Below are 13,400 nucleotides of genomic sequence, written 5' to 3'. Positions count from 1 at the left end.
AGTGGAGTGCAATGTAGCAAGCTGCTCCACTGAGTCTGTGCTCAGGTGAATAAATCTCTGTGTCTGTAGTCCACTGGTGGTGAGGCAGAGTTAAGGTTGTAGATTAAGAGAATATATGATGATGTGCTGCAATAACAATGGTTTGAGTTTAGGAGCAGCCACAAATTAATTGTATAATTAATAATCCCCTGTGAATGCCAGTAAATGCTACTTAGCTATACAGTCAGCACTCACCCCAGTGCTGACTACAGCAGGGCTGGAAGTAGCTGCAGGAAACTTTTAATTATTAATTTTAAATATGACCAGAGGTTTTTGAATTCTTAGCCATTTTCAGGATTTTATTTAATACTTCCTGGTTATAGCTTGAGCTTCCACAGTTGTACAAGCCCAGCTGTAAGGTTTTAGAAGGCTCACTAGGGTCAAAACCCACAGAAAGGCATGTGTTTAACTTGATAAACGAAGCAACTCCACTGGATTTACCAGAGCAGTTTTCAGTGTATGCAGTCCTGCATACAAGTGAGTCTTTGTGGATTACTAAGTGAATTACAGTTTAATTACCACTTTAAAAAGATGGTGTCAAGATTTAATAGTGGGCTTTCCCATCTCTCTTGCCTCCCCTGGATTTTCATGGCTGATGTTTGAGTTCTTTGTATAATTGGGAGGGAGTTTGGTTTTTTTCATGAGACGAAACTTTCCTGTGCTTCTCTGTGAATAGTAGTTTATTCTTTTCCTAGAACATATGTAATTTTAGGGAAATTCCACATTTAGCATGGGAGCAAAAGGAAACATTTTTTGTCAGCTTATCATCATCATTATTATTATTAAAATATGATAGTCATTTATAGCTGCTCACAGGAATGTTAAAAGTTTTCTTGTGCCCCCCATCTGTCTGCATCCATCTGTTGTCTCTTGTCTTGTACAGGAATTGTTAAGTTCTTTGGACAGGGACAGCCTTTTTTAAAAACAGGGATCAAGTTCACATTTAGCAGCTTTGTCAATATAAGAAAGCAAAAATAAGGCTGATATGGGCCAGTGGGAACTATGCAAATCAGGAAAATCAAACATAATCAATTTGTCTTGGGTGTGTACCTGGTCTCAGATATGTGTGTTCATAGGAGTTTTATTTAGATTTTTTTTTCCCCTCAGTGGCTGCACAGGTGGGGGGAATGCTGATCGTATCCAGAGGTTACGGAAGGAGTACCACCAGGCCAGGCGGGAGGGCTTACCCTTCTATGAGGACGACGAGGGAAGAACGCAGCTCTCTGACTACGACCAGCTCTGGGTAGGTCCACTATGGGATCCAAAGGGCTTTTGCAACATTCAGAGTTAGCAGAAGGTGCTGACTTGTTTGTGTTTTCTAGAAATCCTGTATCAGCTTAACATGAATTTAGGGAGTTTATATGAATGGAGAAATCCTTCATGCCAGCCTACCAAAAAAAAAGTTAATAGTGAGAACTTGGCTAAAATTAGCTTGTCGGTTCACTGTGTTTGATTTAGGCCCAGATTTCCTCCTTTAAGCCCAAGATAGAGAGTGACTGCCAAACTTTGTCACATGTGGTAACATCAAGGCTTTTCAGATGGATTCATGGTACTCTGGCTGTTCATCCAGTAATTCTCTGGGCTAACAAGAGCATTAGAAGAGCAGACTCTCACTGTGCTTAGCTGCAAAGTCAGAGGGAGGAAATAGAGGCATGTCTGTCCTACCCTTCCTTCTGCACACGGGACAGTAGCAATCTGGCCACGTTACAGCCTTTATAACTTTTAAAACGTGAAAAATGTAATAATTTGTTCCTCTGCCATCAAAAGATATTAAAATATTCTACAAACACTATAGAAGTGTTACAGGCATGGTGTATTATTCCCTGATTTACATCTAGGACTCACACTACACAGAGACATACGAAGAGTATGTCTTCTCTCCACTGATGAAGAGTAACCTATAACCTATAGAAGAAGCAGAGGTTAAATCAACAGTGCCAGATTTTTGAATGTGTTAAATAAATGCAACAGCCATAGTCTAGGGGTACTCAAGAGCTCTGCCTGAGCAAGTTTTGAACTTGGACTCTGTCTCTTCAGAAGTAATTATAAGCAACCAGCATTCAAAAATGTAACTTTGATAAAATGCAATTTATGCTAAATTCAAAATTTTAGTTTAAAAAAAGACAGAATTATGTTAAAATCTTTAAAATCTATATACATCTGAAGTTTGAACTAACATTGGTTTTAATGTCTCCAAACTACTGGTGTGAATGATGAAGTGAAATCTGCAATGACTGGGACTATAGTACAAAAAATCCTGGGCAAGACTAGAATTTATTGCAATCACAGAGAGATACAGAGTTAAAAGGGGTTTTTTTACATAAATTATCATATGTATTTGTTCATTAATTCCAAAACTGTTGTTGTATATATTATTCTGATTCAATTACTAAAAGTGTCATCTTCAGCGAAATAATTCTTTCCTTAGAGCAGTTAACTTTAATCCACTGCCTTAAATTTTGTGACCCAAATTTGTGAGTCAATGTACCTTCCGTTCTTCTTCTGAATTGCTTTTGTAAACTATAATAAGAATATGCATCAAATGTGTCTTTCTCGTGAAATTCTGTGTTGTGGTAAGTGTCCTGACAGGCCTCAGACTGGGTCAGGGCTACCTCTTCAGCAGCCTGAGGATTTCTACTTCTTATCTAAAACTGATAAAACCTTATTAATGCTCAGATGAGGTTGAGATTTATGATCCAGTGTGGTTTCACAAGATTCACAAAGGTTTCTTCTAGGTAATCCTCTCTAAGCCTTTTCTGTTAGGTATAATGCCCAGAGATTACTGATTTCCAAAGCTTTGCTTTTCCCATGAGGCATGTTGTTCTTAATCAAAGCACCTGAAAGGGTGCTTAAAGTATCTAAATCTTGAAATAATAATGATTTGTAATAGTGGCAGCAGAGTTGTTGCTTTTTGTCCTTCCAGTGCAGAATATTTGTAAATATTTTCGTTGTGAGGAACGACAGTCTGCTCAAAAATCAGAGTTTACCTTGAGGGCTTTGGTACTCTGAAGTTTGTTGCTTCAACTTCTCGTTGAAGTGGTTTCTAAACTTCAAAGACTTCTGGTCTCTTCATTGCAACAATATCACCCATTGATCCATCCAGCTGTGCTTTTGTAGGCACTGTCTTCTAGCCTTGAAAATACTGCAGCCACAGCTTGCTCTCTTTTGACTCATGGCTGAAAGTTCTACTCCTGCGTGTAGTTTTACCCTTAAAATACCTGTGTTAAAATCTACAGAGATGGAAAAGAAAGAGCAAAATAGAATCAAAATATTAAAAAGAAAACAGATGTCTCAAAGCATCTTGCCAGGAGAGTCCTCAAGATAGTTTGTAAGCAATGCCATCATTCCCACCTTGGGCAGCTGACCCTCAGCAGTACTGTGGTAACACAGATTGAACAACAGGTGATTTTTTTCCACCTTTACTTATCAGTGAAGAGACATGCTGATGCTTAATTGTGTAATTGTGAATAAATAAAAACTTACTCTAATCTTCAGGATGTCAAGTCTTTCTTTGAAGAGACAACAGACAGCTGAGGAGGAGGAGGAGGAAAACCTTCTGGTAGAAGTTTTCTTTCTTCACACCGGAAGTTATGGCACCAGGGAAGCTGCAGCTGGAAAAGAAATGCTGGGTCTCTGTATTTTTAAGACTCAATTAGTCCTTTCCTTACTTTTCTCAGTCGACTGTTTTACCTAAGCCAACTTTCCTATAAGATGTCTTTCTAATGTGCAGCAGCTGCTGTAATCACTTCCCACCATCTCATGAAACATGCAGATAAGTTGGGAAAAGCAGAGGATAATTAGAGAAGACACTATCCCATCGCAAATCAGCAGCCTCAAAAATGGACCCTGGGTCTTGTCCTCCAAAATAGTATCTGAGAACTCATGAGGCAAATTTCTATCTGATAAAGCTGACATTGACAAGTGGCCTTTAGCTGACACTGTAGTGGGACAGAATTTCTAATAGAAGGGGTACTTCTAACAATCTACTTTTTTTAAGTGGGATAAATCAAGTTAAAGTGCAGAGCCGGCTGAAAAGCTAGCATTGTAAGGGAAAATGATCTCATGACAGGCAATTGGGATCCATAAATGTTTTAAAAATAAGGTCAAAAATTCATTTTAAATAGGCCTGCTATTCTCTCATCATCCATTCCTCCCCCCTGCATCCATTTTCCAATTCTCCTCTGTCCTTCTCATCTGTTGCTGGATGAATTTTTTGCTCTCTTGCGCCTTCATTCTGCTTTCTCTTCCCCACAGTCTGTTCCTTTTCTTTTTGTAAGGAACTGAATAATTCAGTTTAGTGTGTCTCCATAAACAGATGAATGTATATAGCACTGTCTCTGCTATAGAGCCAGACCCTTTAAAATTCTTTTCTAGTTCCATTGTGCTTTGGTTTGTTGTCAAGTTTTGCATCCTTTGGACTTTCTCCCCCCCATCACCCACCCCCTCTTTTGAGGTTTATAACTAGTATAAATGATAAACCAAATTCCGTATGGTGGATCACAAGGCTTAAAGTAAACCTCAGCTGGTTAGCCAAAGGACAGGCTGATAACAAGTATAAATATTGTCTAGGAAATTGAATGCCTTTTGTTGTCAGTGTAAAATGAGATTACCCTAACATTTTCTGACAGCTAGGGAATATTGGGATGTATCAGCTCTAAAAAGGGTTTAGGCATGTGCATACATGCTCATGTCTTAGTGCGACATCAGATACTCAGAGCACTCATGAACATACCCAATAAAAACCTAATCCGGGTCTCCCGAATGAGGCAGATGTTTATGTACTATTATCATAGCTGCAGTATCAGTCAGACCCTGAAAGAACTGTGTAAGAATAAGCTGCAAGAACTTAGTCACTCTAGGAGCTGGAAGGCTTTTTCATGGACAGTCTTTTTCAGGGCTTTAGAGGCACAGGCTAATAGCAGATCATGAGAAATAGCTAAGGAGCTGTCAAGATGAAGCCATGCAGTTAGCATCTGCACTTGTATTTAAGGGCATTTAAATAATGAGGAATTAATCATCTATTTGAGGATTTACTTGGATTGTCTTACAGACTTTGTACAAATCCAGTTACTTAAAACATCAATTCTTTCCTTCAGGATGGCAGTAAATCCTTGAAACTTTATCTTTTTAATGTACACTCAAGGACTGCAGGTAACACTGGCCACATTGCAAACAGTTCTTCACCTGTTAGTGACCACATCAGCTTCACCGTACGGGACCTTGGGTTAACTGGTTCTAAAAGCCATTTCCTTATTTGCAGATCGGATTTGCAAGCTTGTAAATAACCTAATGATACAAGAAAACCGGTCTCTGGATACTGGCTGTGGACATTTCAATTGAAAGAAACCTGTAATGTACTGAGTTTTGTCAGTTCCCAGCTGAGAGTAGGAAAGAAGAATCATGCCTGTGTGTGTTAAAGGCCATGTACTTTATTGTGTGCCTGGCAGGATTCCAAGCCTAAAACTCAACGAGAACAAAGAAAGGAGCATTAATAACTGCATTATTTTTCCATAATGTGTCAAAGGGTTCTGCGCTTCCTTCAGGATGAATAAGGAGCTGTTTGTACTTTTCATGATCAATTAATTCCAGGTTCAGGATGTTGTATTTCAAATAGGTTAGGTTCCTAAAACACGCAAACATTTATGTTGGACTATGGTTAGAAACCAGAATTCCAACTTCTAGAATAGTAACATTCCTGTCTTCTAGCGCAATGGGAGAAGCTGACAATTTTATGTGAAACCATATAGCAGAAACTGATGCAAATTCCAGACTTTCTGAGTCCACAGACTATTAGTAGAAAACATTAAATAAAAAGAAAAATACAAGAAAAATACAATAACGTATTTAAAGTTTAGCTGCTTTAAAAAATACGGATCGGAAGTATTTTTTGTTAGAATACTAATTAAGAGAGTACACAAAACATTTTATTAGAATGTATGATCAACTTACTGATCGAGAACTTTTTATGGCCCCAACTTGTCTCTGCTTAATGAAAGTTTCAGATTGGGATGTATTGTACAGAGCTGTTCTAACTAAGAGCAATTCTGAAATTGGCCAGCTTTTGGGGGTAGTTTTGGGGGAAAATTATTTGGGAGAAATCCCTGCCAAACCTCATGTGAAAAATAAACTATTCCAAATGGCACATGCAAGGAGAGCCAAATTCTATTCCATTAATACTAGTAATAAGGAGTGACTTCTATAACTTGTTTGGAATCATTCCTACTTATACAAAGGTTAGATTTGGCACAGATTATCTGAACCAGAGGGGAGTCTGAAATGCTCATGTCTTCATGCATACACTTTGTACATGCTCTCATTTACCAGGGGAAACAGTTCTGGTGCCATATGTCGTCTTATCAAAGCTCATTGGTACTGTTTATACCCTACAATATTATGTGAATTCCAGAAATACCTCATGCCATCTATTCCACAAGGTGCCCCAGCACATAGCTGGGTTTTGCTTTTTTTCAGTGCAGGGGGGTGATTCTGAGGAAGACAAACACTAAGCATTTCTCTTACTTCATACAAGTTGTTGAAAGAAATCAGACCAAAACGTGTGGTGCTGCCAGGCTGTGGCTGTCCTTGCAGGCTCACAGTACTGAGAGATTCTAAATGTGCCAGCAATCATGTCCTTTGCAGTTAGGATAGGTTCTTCTGATATTGCCCAAATGGAGGATTTGAGTAGAGCATTGCAAAGATCATGACAGCTGCCATGGATCAACTTGATATGATATGAAAGGCCCTAGAGATTTTCCATCGTATATATTTTGCTTCATTTGCCAATATGTTAAGGGAGGCAAGAAACAAATCTCTAACTGATAATTATATTGATGAGGGGAGTTTGTAAGCAGGTAATTCACGCTGTTTAGTATGCTGAACAGTTACTGTGTTTGAGCACGTAGTCCACAGCTCTGCAGCTTTTGTCTGTGGGCTTTTTATTCTGTGGGGCACAGAAAATGAGCACAAATAACCTTTTTGGAGCTAGGCTGTAACCTGGCTTGACTTCAGTTCTCAGTAGTAGCTGGGTCTTTGCAGTTTGCTTCAGGTTTGGCAAGCTCCTGCCAGTATAGGCTTCAACAAGTTTCTGTCTACTTGGTGGTCACTCTGTAGACAGGGGACTGTGTGGCCACTTTCCCTGAGCATGTGTGCACACTCTGCCAAATCTCAGGCCAGCGTCACATAGAGAAGCTGGAAGAGGACTGAGATTTTAACACCGAGCCTTGGCGCATGGGGCTGCCAAAGTCAGTACTTTGCACCCTGAGCTTTCCCTTACTCACCCCCAGTGATACTTCTCTGTGACAGCTTGGTCCCAACCCCCAGCAGCTCAGTGCCCCACACGCCAATAGAATCAAATACAGCTGCTCCTGGGTCTGACTATAAGGGTGGGTGGAAAGCAGGCTTCCTTTTAAAATTGACCTCCTCTTCCTCAGGCCATTAGTAAGAGGCCTGCTTCACCTTCTGAAAGGGGGCCTCAGTTAAAACACTCACTTTTTAATTACAAGACAAGTCTGTAATGCCACTGAAATTCATGTCTGAAGCTAAGCATACACTTAGGTATTTGCTGGATCAGGCCTGAACTCAGGCCTCAAACCTGACCCCCTTTAGGCACAAGCTTTGGCCTTTACTACCAGGTATCCGGTGCATTTGTCAAGTGGATGCTGACATGGTTGACTTCTTTTTCAGTTCTTACAACTTAATTTCCCTGGGTCATGTTCATGTTCAGTGTTGCTGATTAAAAAGAAATCTCTTCCCTAAAACATACCAATGATCCAAAGACTTGCCTGCCTTCTGTTGTGCCAGACAGCACCCCCTTGCCTGAAGATGCTGGTCACTGTCCAGCTCTGCCTGCTAGGGATAATATTCTGCAAAAACAGAGTGGTTTGGACAAAGGACTGCAAAATTTGTCCATTGAAGATCAGGGAAAGCAAAATAACCTCAGTGAGGCAAACAGCAGTGATTGCCCAGTGTGTGCAGAACTTGGGGGTCAAGGGTTGAGCTTGAAAGAAGCTGGGTCAAGCAATACAACTGTGTCACTGAGGCCGTTAGAGAGCCCAGATCTTGTATTTGTTATAGTTAAGTATGTGACAGAAGCCAACTGAAATAATGGACTTTTCATTACGTTTGATTTCTGGATTGAGTTCTTCTGTTGTGTAACTGTGCAGCACTTCTCATTACTGCAGCACAAGATCTGAGGTGGAGGCCTTGGGTCTTCTTGAGTTTTGCTGAAGTTCCTCACTGCAAAATGCTTTAGCAGAACTGGTTGTTAAATTTCATCCTAGATGCAGCTTCAGCAGTCAGGGTGTCAGTGCTCTGGCTACATTGTTGTCTTGCAGTTAAACACTAAAAAGTTCAAGATTTTTTCACCGCCAAGGTGTGAAAAGTAATTAGAATGTATCACTGGTTGCTGGGTATAAGGAATTATCTATGAATATATAAAGGCCCTATTTTTCTCAACAAACAGGCAACGTTATAATTATTTAAAATGAAAAAGAAAGTCAGTGACTCAGACATGGGGAGATTGGGTGGATAACTTTATTAGTTCCCAGTCTAAGGTCTGTAGTGCAGATGCTAATCTAATATCAAGACTGCATTAAAATAAAGTACAAAATATGAAAAAAGAGAACTGCATTTATCCCGTAAGGCTGGTGCTGTACATAACTTTGACTGTTCTGCTCAAGGCCAGCTCTCTTCAATGTTCAGCCCTAAGTCTGAGTCTTAAAAAACACTGGAAAAGGGAGAAGTAACATCTTCCTTCTTGCTCCGTGCAGAATCTGACTGGAATACATTTCTTCTATCAAATGTGCTGAGTTTTGAGTTCTGCAAAAGTTAGTAATCAACTTAATCTTTGTTTGCATTTGGTTTTTAAAAACTTCTTTAGTGTTCTGGCTTGGTTTAGTACATTGAATTTGTAAGCAGAAATTTCCCAAGTCAGAATGGCACCATGCAACCTAATCTGAAGCGATGATTTTGATTTGATTTTTGTGTGTGTGTTTTGAGACACAAATCGAGGTTTTTTTATGTTGAACAAGTGTTTTTGACACTAAACACTAAGAAAGCAAGCACAACACATACTACTGCCTGTGTTTTTGCTGCTTTTTCCTTATCAAATGGCCTGACTGCTGTGTTAAATGTCATGTTGCCCAATATTACGTAGAGTCATTCCAGCTGAATGGTACGTTGTAAGTCCTGTATGATAGGAGATACTGAGTCTTCTGTAATCCAGGTGATATTGGAATGTCTGCCTTGCAAGCAGAAATATGAGTTCTGACCCCACTGCCTCCAAGGGTGTCCTGCTGTTCAGGACAGATAATATGTGAATAATCCAGTGGCCCAGAGTAGCATAGATTTCATAAAGTAGTATATCGAGTTCAGCATGTAAGTTGTGAATGTGTACAACTGAGCAGGAGGACAAATACTGGTATCTCTTCTGCAATTCAGTCTGGTCATCAACTGTAAGATCTTTCTAGATTTAGTCTATTCATCTGTTTTCTTGCTAGGCTGGAGTAATGACTGTCAAAATTACTATTACAAATAGTGCCCTTCTGTGTTAGGAATGCCAGTGCTGCACCTGACAGCAAACAAGGGCAGTAGCTCTGAAGGCACCTGGGGAAGCCTGGGTCAGGTGTATGCTTTACACCATCAGCTATTCCAAGAAGAGTCAGAGTAGCAGATAGCTAGAGTGAAATTTTGACTTTGAAGTTACTATGTGACTCAAAATGAAGGGAGTCACTTGGATTCAAGAGTTTCTTGTAATGCAGTAAGCATGGTTATATTAAATTATATTCTATAGGTCAAATTTGATGATAACTTCTTCAAGATAAAATAAAAATTTATAATTTGAAATACATGCCTGTGCCTTCCATCTCTGGTCTGCCATCATCAAAACAAAGTCATTCTGGCAATCTAAATTCAATCTTTCCTGTGGAATGATTATAGGGGAATTTAACAAAATGCTATCTAGTGATACCCACCAGTGGATCAGTATGAACATTTACATTTGTGTTTGAAGCTAATTTTTAATGTATTTCTCTTAATTTGCTAGGAAGATACCTGTCAAGTTAGCAATTAAACTGTAATTTGGTCACTGAGGTGTTTACATGGATTAATAGATCTCTCCCTTAAGCGTATGCTCCTGGGTTTGAAATAACAACTATACTGCCTGGTAGCATGACCCCACTTGAGTTTCACACACACATGCACAAAATCAAATTCCATCACATTTTAATGCAAATTTTACCTTTGCAAATGATGGCCTGAAAAGAAAGAGTTTCCATGGTAACCTTAGGGAACACATAACCTGTTTATCATAACTTCTCCATGAAGCAAGACAGGGGGTGGGGAACATGCTTTGATGTCAGCTGTATTTTTCTGTAGACAGCATTCTGCTCTAGCACATCTAGAGAATTTACCAAAATGCTCGTGTAATGTCCTAAATCAACTTTTTTTTCCCTTCTTAGAAACAAAAGCAATTGTATGGAATAACATAGGAGGTAACTGCAATAGGCAATATTCAACTTGTTAACTGACCTTTCAGCTCCTGTCTATAGTTTGACAACTAGGTCAACATTTTGAAAGACCAATCAGAAATTAATAGTTAACAGATCTCTTCCATCACTTTATCTTTTCTTGCTTTCCCTCCATGCTTTAAACTTAGCCCTCAGGTATCCCTGCTGCCTTTCAAAGCCACTTTTTTATATTTTCTTGTTCTTTCACTTCACTGCTGAAAGTACTTTTTTGAAAAATGCCTTGAAATATCTCTGAACTCCTACATTTTGGAGCTACCACGGAAAAGAATATATTGATTATACTTCACATTTGGTGCTGGCTTTCAGAGTTGAGGTGGTGGCTCCTGGAGGTGCCATTAGCGAGAGTGAGTTTGATGGCTGTGAGCATCTGTAAGGTTGTATTTTTCCTGCAGATGCACGGTAACTCCTGGATAAAGGAAAGTATGTCTGCAACTTTTTTTTAAGGTCATTAGGAGTAAGGAACAGATGTTGAGGTTTTTCAGAATGCAGCTTTGAAGTGCCACTTAGGAGTCAACTGACAAGACTGACCCTATAGGCAGTGATTTTTGGGACTGGAACACAGAGGAACCATTGCCCACAGTTACCCATCTGGTATCCATCTGGTACCAGCAAACAACAGACAGTACCAAATCACAGAAAAACTGTACCAACTGCTAAATTGGTATCAGCAAGCAAAGAAGGTCACCACCCAACAGCAGTTGCAAGCAGGAGAAACAATGTCTGTAACATTTACAGACTGGTATCTGAAGATCCGGAGGAACCTGATGCCATAGCATATGGAAAGCAATTCCTGTCTCTAAGCCTGCTTATGCTGATGTTGTTTGCTCAGTATTAATCCAGGTTTTGGGGGGGGTTTGGGTTTGGTTTTTTTTTGTTAACCATATTGAATTTGCAGTGTGGAGAGCTTTTGTCACAATGCCATTGAGAGAGTGCCTCTCTTTATTGGCATCTATGTTTAACAGGATTAAGGTGGATTTAATACCCTGTGCTACAGACTAACCATTCAAATTCTAGGAGTACTGTTCCATAGTGGTGTCAAATCACAATGGAAGGAGTTGAAGTTAACTTTTAACTCCGTGACGATTTACTCTGCAGTTTTTCTTTGATGTGAAGTATTCTTGGGGAGAGCTGTGGCAGGGGGTTGTTTTCCAATTTTATTGCCGCCTTCTTCTTCTTCCCTTTGGTAATTTTCTCCTTTCTTCCTCCTTTTCTTTTCTTGAAGCAGTGTGCTGGTTTTTACAGTAGCTAAGTGCATAGAATGCAATAATACAACAGTGAGAGATTCAGTGCCTCTAGGTGCTGCTACCCCTTCTACTCTTGAGGACCTCCAGCAAGGCATGATTTTATAGACAGTGAAAGGCTTGCTCTCCCCTGTGAAGCTGCCTGCCTGCAGGAAGCTTTTCACTGTCTATTTCCACTACTTGCTCTGCAATTTAGTTCCATGCCCTGCTATTTCCCCCTTCCCTCCCTCTTTTCTTCCCTGACATACACATGCATATACCCCCTGCATGCGCATTCAGCACCAACACCAGATGTAGGTAGACAGAGTGTTATCTCAGTGTGTGCGTTAAAACACTCAAAAATACACCAAACATTTTCATTTTGCCATCCTCATCATAAATGGAAATACTGATCTGTCCTCTGTTTGCTTTCCAGGTACTGACGCTGTCATTTCATTTTCCCTAAAAAGGGCACAAGCTCATAGCTGAGCTGCAAAGCATGGCCATTACACCCTGGCATTGGTGCCAAAAACTCTGCTGACTTAGCTAGAGAAAGATGCTGAAAGCCCCTGACTTGGAGAGAAGATTCGATTCAATTCACTTCATACAATGTCTCTCATGAAGTATTTCAAAATGCCTTATATCAGGAGATAACGTAATGAGAAAATGCTTTAGAGAACTGGATATTCAGATAGCAAGACAAAATGATACACAGCAATGTACTGGAGTAAAAGAAAAGATGACTGTCATTTAAAAGCAGTAATCATCTGGATAAGTAGTCTTGTAAACTAATTACAGTGAGGAGAGAAGCAAAGAATGCAAGACTGGGAGGAACAAGAAGCAGCTTCGTTTCAAACAGGCTAAAGCAGAGTACTGGTTTCATAGAGGGAGAGGAATTACACACAGTATTGTAGAACAACTAAAGAAGACCTGCTTTAGAAGCGTATCCACACATATGGATTAGTATGCTGTATATTGCATCACAAGTGTATCTCTGTGACAGGTTAAGTTATTCTCTTTAGTGGCTGGGAAAAGATTAATTACATTGGCCGGGTTCAGGGGAAGAGCAATTGAAATGCCTCCGTGTAGTAGGAAAGAATCAATGCTGATGGGTGCTGTGGGTTTTTGGTTTTTTGTCTTGCTGCTTTTAAGATTTTCTCTCAACTCAAGGGAAATTTCTGTTTGCTTCTACTTTGGAAATAGGTTTGCAAGTGAGGGTGTTGCAAATCTGGTGCTCATTAAAGACAATTAAGAGATAGAATTAACCAAAACATATTATACAACTAATGGAAAAGGAAGCCACCCACAGAGACAGACACAGGCCAGGAAATGATCTCATTTTGCTTGGTCAAAGGAAACCATAGTCCTCCAGCACCAGGGATCGGGGGTTTGCAGAGTGAGGGTTCAGAAAGCAGAGTATTTTCTTTGTGGGGCTGTGCAAAAAACACTTTGCAGTTCTGGCTTCACCTCCATCTTTGCTGTTTTCTCTCTCTTTAGTGTTGCAAGATACAGCAAATGCTGAGAGCTTGTTTTCTACAAAACTAAGGCAATTGCCATGTTTTTAAACTGTTATGGGAACAGCCTGTTTCCCTTTTAAAGTTCCCATCTGTGTTTG

At 39.8% G+C, this 13,400-nt stretch overlaps 1 protein-coding gene across 1 annotated transcript in view; it reads left to right on the top strand.

Annotated features, from left to right (window-relative positions):
- The window catches only part of PARD3B (par-3 family cell polarity regulator beta), a 402,476-nt gene that overhangs the window by 349,935 nt on the left and 39,141 nt on the right, over nt 1-13,400 (top strand). The window contains exon 21 of the mRNA XM_032114586.1: nt 1,147-1,282. Within this exon, the coding sequence (XP_031970477.1) occupies nt 1,147-1,282 (136 nt within the window). The remainder of the gene's footprint in view (nt 1-1,146; nt 1,283-13,400) is intronic.

Source organism: Corvus moneduloides, chromosome 7 (genome assembly GCF_009650955.1).
Source record: "Corvus moneduloides isolate bCorMon1 chromosome 7, bCorMon1.pri, whole genome shotgun sequence".
Lineage (NCBI taxonomy): Eukaryota > Metazoa > Chordata > Aves > Passeriformes > Corvidae > Corvus > Corvus moneduloides.
This window is presented reverse-complemented; position numbering and strand designations above follow the sequence as displayed.